Raw genomic sequence first — 12,136 nt, 5'->3', positions numbered from 1 at the left:
TTCTCAGGATTCTTAACTATGTCAGAGATGCCCTGCTCCATTTGTCCAAATATACATGTCATCTCTCAAAAATGCTAAAGAAGAATCCTCCTCCATGGTCTGTATAGCAAACTATAGCTGTCAAGAAATTAAAAGAATTGGCCCGGGATTCGCCTGACTAGACCTGTTCATGGGCCTAGGTACCCGCCAGGCCCGCACTCTTCAGGCCGGGCATGGACAACAATTTTTTAGTACAAGCCCGACCCAGCTTGAACCCACAAAAAGCCCGTAATTCTCGGGCCGGGCTTGGAATTTATATAAAAACCCAAGCCTGACCCGGCCCGGCTCGATGTCTAGTTTAGTTAGTAAAAAAAAATTATCATACCTAGCACTCGAACCTGTGACCTTCAACTTATAATTAAGTGCCAATACCACTTAGCTACATATTATTTTTGTTTATAGTTTTATTGTTATTAATAATATATTAATCAAAATAAAACCCTAAATCCAAATATAACTACAATTTGGGACAGATTTAATAATTGGTCGGGCCGGGCCAGGCTTTTTAAAAAATTTCGGGCTCGGGCTTGTCCAAAATCAAGTCAGGCCCGGCCCATGATCAAGTCTAGCCTGCACTGACGATACCCTCAACAGGAAAATTAATACTCCAAACAGATGCATCTGACTACGCATGGGGAGCGATATTGCTCGAGAATCTTAACGGAAAGGAAAGGTTGTGTGGATATGCATCAGGTACCTTTTCTAAAGCAGAGACACATTACCATTCAACGTACAAGGAGATTCTTATAGTCAAATACAGTATAAAAATGTTTGAATTCTTTCTCATCAGCCAACATTTCACTGTAAGGATGGACAACTCCTCTTTTCCAAAGATTCTTGAATTCAATCAGAAAACTATTCCTGAAGCACAGTTGCTGAGATTGAAGTCCTGGTTCAGCAAATATGACTTTGAAGTCCAGCATATAAAAGGAACCAAGAATGTGATTCCGGATTTCTTATCTAGACTCTCTAAGCCTAGTCACCAACCAGTGATTCACCTGACGTCCACTTTTGACCTTCCAATCATCTTTATGGCCTCATTCAAAAACAAAGGATCTTCTTCATCCATGCCAACTCAGCCACCATCTCCTCCAACCCTACCTCCAGGACTGACTTCAAAACAAGTCAGTAATTTTGCTAGAAATATGATGTTCCATTACCTTTCCGTTATTCGATAAACTTTCAAAATCCTAATGAGTCCACATTTCTTTTACCCTGATCACCCATGGAGATTGGTTTATCACCTCACCCCCTCACATCCTCAAATACAAGAAGAACTTTGGTTCTTATGGTGCCTTTCTACCCTCTATTATCATGCAATTGAAGTTCCTCTCATGGACCTTATGTACTTTCTTAATCTTGACACCAATAACGGAACATTGCCTTGGTAGTATCTTACCTGGTTTCAGACTGAATATTAGTGGAAGGTTAACCTGTTAAAATTAATCCACAAAAATAAACTTTTCACTGATAACAATGCTCGAGCATCAGAATATCGAGTAATTTTTATTATCCACAGGTCCTATTTCCAGGTCATTGAAGGAGCATATGCCACTCAAAATATATGTTACCATTGGAAAACCATTGATCGGCCTCTGTATCAGGCACCTCAAGTTAATGGCGGAACTAGATCTTGCACTCAGAGTTAGGAACCAGCAGGAAGACATGGTCATTTCCACTCCACTCATCTGCACACAGCAATGGATGGATGTTGTGTCACGATCTTCCATATTGCCGACACCCCGGGATGACCCCACACTCTCTCAAGAGCAGCAGGATGCATTAATGCAAGATTCCCAACTACTAGAAGATAATAAAGAGCTAGACAACATCAACACTGGTCCTTTATACATACATCTTCATGGTGATGTCAATAATGAAGACTGGTAGAATCTGAACCTCTCTCCCTCTCACTCTATGTAATACATTAAGTGTTGTCGTGTCTCAGTTACAGCTGTCCAAAGTTGGGGTAAAATAATTATGTATTGTCATAGTCTTTATGGATTGTCATAGTCTTTATGTATTGTCATAGTCTTGGTTTATATATGCATTGTATTGGTGTCATGATAGTGACGTCTCAGGAGGTATGTCCTGGAAGCCAATCACGTGGTGTGAACAGTTAGGCTTCCTTGAATTGTGTAATTTACAAGCCCTGTCACTTAGTGCCTTGGGTGAGCCTCAAGTCCCTATTTAATGAGACCCTGGTTGTAATGAGGGGGCAAGCTTCCTTCCCTATTCTGATGAATAAAATCTCTGTGTTCTAATACTTATGGCTTTCTGAGCTCTCTCTCTCTCTTCTCTGATCCTTTAGCAATGGTTCCTTAGCTAAGCTACGATCTGTTTATTCTCGAATACAAAAAGGCTAGCTTGGCTCATCGGAATTTAAAGAACAAAGGACCCCCAGGCTAGGTGTGCCGTCTTGGTCGTAGTTTGCGATCCTTATCCAGCCTCGAGCTTACAGCATGAGTATTTGGAAATAAGCAGCTCAAATTTAGAAACTTTAGTGATACTAGGGCCAACATTTAGGGACGGTGAGAGTAATTTAACCCAAAAATAGTCTCAGATGCCAGTTTCATATATAATATATATTAAACATTTCAAATATATACTAAACATATATCAAACAATTCAATAATATAAAAATTATGAAAATCTATAATAAAATGATAATAATATATATATTATTTTATAAAAAATATATACCTAACACATGTCACCGTAACTTATAATAACCTTTTAACTTATTTGAAAAATAATTAACATTAAAAGTGATTATTTTTTTCTTTTTAAGTTATCTGTGTAAAAATTCCTTAATAACATGACTTGTAAAGTCATTACCAGTTATGGAGTGTTCACGGTAGGAACTACAAATTAATTTAAAAAGATTTTACACTACATGGAGTCAAAATAAAAGAAAAAATATTAAAAAAGATATGAATAAAATAAAATAATAATATGATGACTAAAATGAAAAGCAATATATAAAATTCAAATCAAATAACTAAAAGGATATGATTGAAGTTTAATTAAAATATAAGGACAAAACTACAATATAAAACTTTTAGGGGAGGAGCTACTAAATATTTTTTGAAAATAATCCCCGCCTATTTTGTTTGATATAATTTTTAATTTTAAATAATAAAAATATCTGTAATTATCATATGGTATAAATAAGAATTTTACATTGATAAATTTGTAGTTAAGAGGATTTTTGGGAGAACAAAGGGGGCAACATTCTAAACCTATTTTGTCCTGTAAATGTGTATAGTTGATGTAGGTAAGAATTAGGCACGCAGCAATAATCGTCATCCCACCAGTAAACACGGGAGCTTCTCTCATGACCTGGGGTATATAATAGATGAACCTCACAAGCCCTAACTCTGATACATTCTAATGGATGGTCATTCATTTCCACAGGATAGAACTCAATTACAACCTCACTGTAATTTCCAAATCGATCCTCTTTTGTGACATTCACACACGGATCGTACCCGACTAAAGTATGCTCACCGTTAAGAAATCGTCTGCCGTACCAGCCGCCATAGTAGCAATAGAGATCATCGCCCCCGTCATATATATATTCATTTTTGAAATGGTATCTGCATTTCACTTGGAAATCATGATCGCCATTGCATTTGCAGATACGGCAATCAACTGCAATGGAAGTCACGAGTTCGAAACCCAAGAAATCGCTGTCAGCCCAATTTGAAGGAAGCTGAACTGTAGTCGATGCCCCCTTGTGGTGAAACCGCCTTACCCAAGAAGGGATCCACAAACTAGATTCCCCTGCTAGTAAATAAGACATCTGCACCATGGAAAATGACGATTTTTAGTTACAAGGATGGTAAAAGAAATTTTGCAAAATAATTGAAGGAAGATAGAAGGTGACAGACCTGATGGTGTAGTCTTTCTGAATAGACCTGAAATTTTGTTAGGGCATACGCAATGATCTTGCGCCTCTCATCCAAATCCAGGCTGTGACAATTAGTGAAGAAGAATTCAAAATTGTTTCCCTCAATTCCAGTTGGATCAAGTGATGCAGACTTCAATGAACAGCATTTGTGTGCATCTAATTTTGTCAAGCGGGGTGGGAGGTCTGGCAATGATATTAGCTTCTTGCAATCTCTTAAGCCAAGGTATTGCAGCTCAAAGAGCTTATTGATGCTTACGGGTATCTCCTCAAAAAGGTTTCGACTTAGATCCAATGATTCAAGTGATGGTAAACAGTCAATGCAATAAGGCACTTCCAGTAAACAGCAACCACTAAGATTTAGCTTACGTAGATATTGTATACCCCCTACCGTTGCAGGCGATTTGACAACTCTTCCTGAGATCACCTCTTGCAACCCATAAAGATTCTTGCAGCTCCTCAATTCCAAGCTCAACAGCCCAGGCAAATTTCTCATTGGTGATGGTAAATTACTTATACCTGTTCCATCTAGATAAAGATATTTCAATGATCCCATGACCTCCAAAATTTCTGGAAAACTCACAAATGTGGAGCAGCCTGAGAGATTAAGCTTTTGCAGTAATTTGAACTTCCAAATAGTGCGAGGAAGACGGAGAAACCTCTTGCAGTTTTGTAGGCTTAATTCAACAAGCTCAGGGAAATACTTAATTGATGAGGGAATTTCTTCTATTGCCGTCCCATCCAAAAACAACTTCTTTATATCCCATGAAACGTGAGGAAACTCGGTGATGCTTGAGCAGCCCGAAAGAATAAGCTTTTCAAGAGAGGCCAACTTAAAAAGAGAGGGAAGATTCTTGAGCCTATTGCAGTTCATAAGATCTAAACAAGTGAGCCTAGGGAGAAGACCAATTGAAGAAGGAATTTCTTCTATTGCAGTTTCAGATAAGTACAAGAATTGTACATCCCCTGAAATATCTGGGAATCTAGTGATCTTTGAGCAGCCTGAGAGATCAATGGTCACAAGTGATTTCAGCAGACAAATGCTTTCTGGAAGATCACCGAGTTGTTTACAGTCCTTCAAATTCAATGCAATGAGTCTGCGAAAATTCCCAAATGATTCTGGAAGTTCATCAATAGCAGTCTCACTTAAATTTAAATAAGTTATGTTTTCTGCAAGCTGTGGAAACTCTCTAAGTTTTGAGCATCCTGAAAGGTTAAGAGTCTTCAATGATCTCAATTTAATGCGACTGGGGAGCCTCAATAGGCTTGTGCAGTATCTCATATTCAAATCAGTTAGCTTATCCAGAAACCGAATAGATAAAGGTACTTCTTCTAAGCTAGAACAGAAATCAACATTAACAGTCTCAAGATATTTGGCCCGTGACAGGTCTGGGAATGTAGCTAACTGTTCAGAGTGGCTAAGGTTGATCTCTTTCAAACTCACAAGATTCTGCATAAACAATACAATTGGTTGCAATAAATTTTCGAAGAAAATGCACAAGAATCGAAATCAAGATTAAGAAATAAAAGATACCTGGACTCCTGTCCATAGTTGTTTAATGCTACTGTAAGCAAGGGTAAGTTGAACAAGATTCTCTGCTTGAAAATTGGATGGCATATAGCTCAGAGGGTATCCGTCCCCGTGAAGATACCTCAATTCATCAGAAAGAAAATCAAGGCCTTGAGGAAGGTTCACTTTACAGTTATTTCCAACTCTAGAATTTGTAGATTTTGAGCAACCTAAGATTATACATCCTCACAAAGGCTCTGGAACTCAAGTCCACTGCTCCCATTTTATATGTATCAAAAAATATCCCTTCAACTCTTTCAGTTCCCTGAATATCACAGTAAAAAGCAAATGTTAATTACATGAAAATATAAAGATCTTTCCTTTGGTGTTTGAGCTTATTATCATAAAAGTATATGAAAAAAATAATAAAAAAAGCTCTCACCAGATTCTTCGTCAACACTTGACAGGCATCACTAGGACTCCACAACCTACTGCGCTTGCCCAGCTCTTTGATAGATTCTTGGTGAACAATTTCCTGAGCCATTTCTTGCAATAAGTCGTGCATTTCTAGCTTGTTTTCTTGGATAGACACAAGGCATTTGCCAGCAAGAACACTAATTCCAATGCCTGCTGATAAACCACAACCATTCAGTATTTTCTTCACGAAACCAATTTGTTGCCCTTTAAAAAAGCATGCAATATCAAGAAATATACTTTTCTCTTCATCATCCAGTGCATCAAAACTTGATCTTAACACATGAAAAATTTTAGGCTGAGGAGTTCTTTCAAGTTTCTCCAATGCGCTTTCCCAATCTTGTTTGCTTCTAGCAAATAGAGAAGAACCCAAAACTTTAAGTGCCAAAGGGTTTCCCTGAGCATGTTTCACTACCCTATATGATAGCTTGATCTTATCTGTTGTGGAACAATTGTCCTTAAAAGCATGCAAATTGAATAACTGAAGAGCTTCATCATCACTTAATCCCTCAACTTCATATATTTCATCAACAACATTCTTAAGTACTTGCTTATCTCTAGATGTTACAAGAACTCTACTTCCCAAACCAAAATCACATCTTCCAATCAGAGTTTCTATTTGATCTACATCATTCACATCATCAAGAACAAGCAAAACCTTTTTGTGCCGGAGCCTGTTTTTTAAGGAAGTAGATCCTATACTGGGAGTGGCAATATGTACATTTCCTTCCATTAAAATTTCAGAAAGAAGCTTGTCTCTTAAAGGAACTAGTCCACATCGTTCTGATTCTTCCTTAATATTCTCAAGAAAGCAACAACCTTCAAATTGACTTGAGAGAGTGTTGAAAATAGCTCCAGCAATAGTTGTTTTACCTATACCGCTCATGCCCCAAAGTCCTACAGTGCGAATATCTGGTAACCCAATTTGTAGTAACTTCTTAATTTTTCTGATGTGTGAATCTAATCCAATCAGTCCCTTCAAATCTGTTGAAGATGCCTTATTTAATTTCTGCAAGATATGTTCCACAATGTGTTTCACAAGTTTAGCCTCAGACCTAATGATGAATAACAAGCATTCAGACAGAATTTACAATTAAGAGAAACAAAGAAAAGTACAATCAATTCATAACAAAATTATAAGCTACATCAGTGTACTTTACATCATTTTTCAATTAAATCATAATTCTTCTTTTTTTCCAGTCATGTCTGACACCTGACATTTCTTACCACAATTCAGCCTTCCACCGAGGAACATCCGTAATTTCTAATGCAAGAGAAAAATATTTCTAGGAAAAGGAAGGCAGCAAACTTCATTTCTTCAACCAACCAATAGAGCTTTAGATAGTGAGAGAAGCTTTGAAATGGAAGAAACATAGGAATTACACGTACCCAATCGCCCGGGAGTCCCATCCGGATATGCTTGCTGCTTTCATCAAGTCAGTCCTCCACTTTGACACCTTATCCTTAAAATTCTTCTCAAGCTCTACAAGTGTAAGAGCAAAGCTCCCATTTTGTTCTTCAACATCAGATGGATCCACATGATAGAAAACCGGTAAAACTGCCTGCCCATGAGTTTCTCTGCATTCAAGAATTTTGACCATTTCATCCAAACACCACGGCGAAGATGCATAGTTCTCTGAAAAAACGATTACAGAAATCAATGATTCTTCAATTGTTCTCAAAAGAGCGGGTGTAATTTCTTCCCCTCTTTCAAGACCATTATCAATGAAGGTCTTGATCTTTTTGCGACATAAAGCATCATAGAGATGGCTGGTAAAATTGTCACGGGTATCCTTCCCTCTGAAGCTAAGAAAAACATCAAACTTGCGTTTAGGAGAATTAGAAGAAGATGCCATAATCGAAACTCACTGTATTTCGGATGTGAGAAAGTCTCTTCAAAACAGAAATTCAGGTCGAAACATATTTCAATCTATTTAGCAATCAAATGGAGAAGACGCAGATGATGAAATCTAAATGAGATATGGATCAAACTATGCAGTAAACCAACCGAATCGAAAGGAAATTATATTACAGTAGAGAATGGAAATGCTAAGCGATAGGCTAGTAAGAAATGGACACAAGAGCTTTGAGTCAAGTCATCGCCTTAGTCATAGTAAATAACTGAAATAATAATAGAAAAAGTTGGACTCGCTTCTTACGTGTTACCTAATGCATTTTGCAATGCCACGACCTAACTTTCGCGCGTGTCATTTCTCCTTCAGAAACTTCACCTCCAGCAATCTTCTTCCAGCTCCCAAACCCGATGACCGTTTCAACGAGCTGCGCTTCCTTTCCACGCGTGGCCAGATTGACGAAGCACTCTCCCTCTTCTACAATGCACCGCTTCCACTACCGCATTCCCAACAAACCTACGCCACTCTCTTTCATGCATGTGCACGGCATGGATACCTTCAGCAAGGCATTTACTTACACCAACACTTGCTTTTAAACAATAAAAATCAGGGAAATCGTCCGCTAGGCGTGTTCGTGACCAACCATCTAATCAATATGTACGCCAAGTGCGGGGATCTGGAATATGCGCGCCAATTGTTTGCTGAGATGCCTGAAAGAAATGTTGTTTCTTGGACTGCGCTTATTTCTGGGTACGCGCAACATGGGCAAGCTTACGAGTGTTCTCGCTTGTTTTCTAGCATGTTGATGCATTGTCGGCCTAATGAGTTTGCGCTCACGAGTAATCTAAGTTCTTGTGATTATGACCATGGCAAGCAGGTGCATGCACTTGCTTTTAAAATGGGGTTAGATGCTACTGTTTACATTGGAAATACTCTTATTTCAATGTACAGCAATAATGGTGACAGTGATGATGAAGCTTGGTCTGTGTTTGCGAATTTAGAATATCGTAATCTTGTTTCTTGGAATTCAATGATTGCCGGGTTTCAGGTCAGAAAACTTGGGGCTAAAGCAATTAGTCTTTTTAGCCAAATGCATAGAGATGGAATTGGGTTTGACCGTGCCACGTTGCTTAGTGTTTTATCTTCCTTGAGTGAAGGCTACAGTGCTGTTTCTGACGTGGGTCTTAACTATTGTTTTCAGTTGCATTGTCTTAGTATAAGAAGTGCCTTTGTGTTGCAAGTCGAAGTTGCAACCGCATTGGTGAAAGCCTATTCAGATCTTGGGGGAGAAGTTACTGATTGTTACAAGCTTTTCTTGGAGACTGGTTGCTATAAAGATATTGTTTCTTGGACTGGGATTATAACTGCATTGGCTGAAAGACAACCTGAAGAAGCCCTCTTCCTTTTCCGTCAATTGCATAGGGAAGATCTTGCTCCAGACTGGTATACATTTTCTATTGTCTTGAAAGCTTGTGCAGGTTTGGGGACGGAAAGGCAGGCCTTGACAGTTCATTCTCGAGTAATTAAAGCTGGGTTTGAGGGTGATGTAGTGCTTGAAAATGCATTGATCCATGCCTATGCAAGGTGTGGTTCCATTTTCTTGTCCAAGCAAGTTTTTGATGAAATGAGAATGCGTAATTTAGTTTCTTGGAACTCAATGCTGAAGGCTTATGCCCTGCATGGCCAAGCTAAGGAGGCATTACATCTCTTTTCTGAAATGAATGTCCGTCCTGATTCTGCTACCATGGTGGCTTTACTTTCAGCATGCAGCCATGCTGGAATGGTGGAAGAAGGGATCAAAATATTTGAGTCAATGTCTGACAGACATGGTATTTTTCCACAATTAGATCATTATGCTTGCATGGTTGATATTCTTGGCCGAGCTGGGCGTGTTTTTGAGGCAAAGGAGCTTATAAGTACAATGCCGATGGAGCCCGATGCTGTGGTTTGGAGTGCACTACTTGGCTCTTGTAGGAAGCATGGTGAGACATACTTGGCCAAGTTAGCAGCAGATAGACTGAAGCAGTTGGAACCCAGAAATTCACTAGGCTATGTACAAATGTCAAACATTTATTCTTCTGGAGGTAGTTACACTGCAGCAGGGTTTATTAGGAACGAAATGAGGGGCTCTAGAGTAAAAAAGGAGCCTGGTTTAAGCTGGATTGAGATTGATAATACGGTGCATGAGTTTGCTTCTGGAGGCAGACGCCATCCTCAAAGAAAGGCCATATGCTGCAGGCTTGATGTATTGATTGGTCAGTTGAAGGAGAAAGGCTATGTGCCAGAGACAAGCTCGGCAATGCATGACATTGAGGAGGAACATAAAGAGGAGCAGTTGTACCATCATAGTGAGAAGCTGGCTTTGGCATTTGCTGTGATGAATGAAGGTAGTCAGAATTGTGGGGATAGTGTAATAAAAATCATGAAGAACATTAGAATCTGTGTCGACTGTCACACCTTTATGAAGTTAGCATCAAACCTTCTTCATAAGGAGATTATTGTGAGAGACTCAAACCGTTTCCACCGATTCAAAAATGGGACGTGCTCTTGTTATGACTACTGGTAACAGAGGGGACAACATAAACATACCCATAATTTCTGGCTTTTTTCCATTTCTATTCTGCTTCATCAATTATTATTAACGAATGCAAATCATGGTATACGCCCTGCATGGCCAAGCTAAGGAGGCATTGCATCTTTTTTCTGAAATGAATGTCCATCCTGATTTTGCTACCATGGTGGCTCTACTTTCAGCATGTAGTCATGCTGGAATGGTGTGAAGAAGGGATCAAAATTTTTGAGTCAATGTCTGATAGATATGGTATTTTTCCACAATTAGATCATTATGCTTGCATGGTTGATATTCTTGGCCAAGCTGGGCGTGTTTTTGAGGCAAAGGAGCTTATAAATATAATGCCGATGGAGCCCGATGCTGTGGTTTCAGCATCAATTGCTTGTGGAGATTGAACCAGATAGCATGAGATCTGTACAGAAATTAACACTATCTATTTTATGAAATCTGACTCATTGAACTGCTGGTGGTGGGAGACTTGCAGTATCAACTTTATCATTTTGAAATGCATAATGATTAAACTACATAAATTAGAAATGCAGGTTAAATCTGGTCTTTCAAAATGTGGAAATAGCAGATGTTGGTGGAGCAAGTCCAGTGTGGATGCTACTAAACCACAAGAACTTTTGTTCTGGCCCCTTCAGTAGGGAAAGGGCGGCTCTAATACCACGATAAATGGACTTGGGTATAACTCATTCCCAAAAATTAGGTCAAAGGAGGAGGGTGCCCAATCCACTTATATACAATATAAGTACCCGGTAACAAAGCGATGGGATAAATACAACTTCTAACATTGACAAATACTAATATTTGAAGAGTGACCACATCAGAGATGATGGAGCTTCAATGGAAATAGCAGCCAAGCTTCTCTGTTTAGGTTTTTGTTTCATGACCTTTTCCTCTTTTTTCGTTTCCACATGTGGATGCATGCATTCGTTCTTTTATGTATAACCATAGTAATCCATTTACAGCATTACGTGTGTGACTGCTGTTTTTGTTGATTCACATATATTGTCCTTTTTAACTGCATTTGTAGCAAATTACTTGAGGTTTAATTACACTGTTGAAATGTCTAGCTTCAAATTTTATCATTGGAGAAATCCAAGAAATTGTTTTTTTTTTTTGCACCTTAAAATAATAATGTTATACTCATTAACTTTTTTAAATTACAACTGTAACAGACTACATTTGCACAAGCACAAATGTAAGAGAAACAGAAACAAAAATAATAAAGGCATGCACACAAAGAAGAAAAAAAAGAAAATATTATTATGATAGTCACCTTTTCTTGATGGCCATGTGACTAGAATAAACATTTTCATTTCATTTCTCTTGGTACAGTCAAAAGCTTAATGCTCTAAGTTGGCATGTTATATATGATGAGTTAGAGAAAAATTCTTTGTTCATGTAAAGTCCACTATTTGAAGGAGTGAATTTGATTCACACATTACTTTTTCCTTTTATTGATGAGATAGGGACTATTATTAACTTGACTGGCTAGAGAAATGTGAATGTATCTTTTCCCTTTTCTGCCCATAGCACTTCGTATCCTTTTATTTTGAGGTGAGAACTGCTAATAACTCGACTTGCTAAAGAACAGAGAATGGTATGTCCCCTTACTGCCCATAGGACTTTGTATTTTCCTTAAGAGCTGATAATCATTCCTTTCAAGTAAGTATAATACCAAAACTAGTTTACATGGTTTGTAATTGAAGACGGAACAAAGCTTATCAGTCGCTGAAATATTCTGAAGTTGTAAGCTTAGTCTCACAATTTTA

At 38.3% G+C, this 12,136-nt stretch overlaps 1 protein-coding gene and 1 pseudogene across 1 annotated transcript; one reads left to right on the top strand and one right to left on the bottom strand.

Moving 5' to 3' along the window:
* Positions 1 to 3,201: 3,201 nt before the first annotated feature.
* On the bottom strand, positions 3,202 to 7,997 carry LOC8277145 (annotated as a pseudogene).
* Positions 7,998 to 8,102: 105 nt separating this feature from the next.
* LOC8277144 (pentatricopeptide repeat-containing protein At1g71420) lies at positions 8,103 to 11,458 on the top strand. The gene has a single exon (XM_015723211.3). It carries the CDS (start codon positions 8,103 to 8,105, stop codon positions 10,350 to 10,352), a length of 2,250 nt encoding a protein of 749 aa, XP_015578697.2. The 3' UTR covers positions 10,353 to 11,458.
* Positions 11,459 to 12,136: the final 678 nt, after the last annotated feature.

Source organism: Ricinus communis, chromosome 2 (genome assembly GCF_019578655.1).
Source record: "Ricinus communis isolate WT05 ecotype wild-type chromosome 2, ASM1957865v1, whole genome shotgun sequence".
Lineage (NCBI taxonomy): Eukaryota > Viridiplantae > Streptophyta > Magnoliopsida > Malpighiales > Euphorbiaceae > Ricinus > Ricinus communis.
This window is presented reverse-complemented; position numbering and strand designations above follow the sequence as displayed.

Excerpts from the sequence above, each read along its gene's own strand:
- LOC8277144 (XM_015723211.3), top strand. The coding sequence starts at position 8,103 with ATGCATTTTGCAATGCCACGACCTAACTTTCGCGCGTGTCATTTCTCC.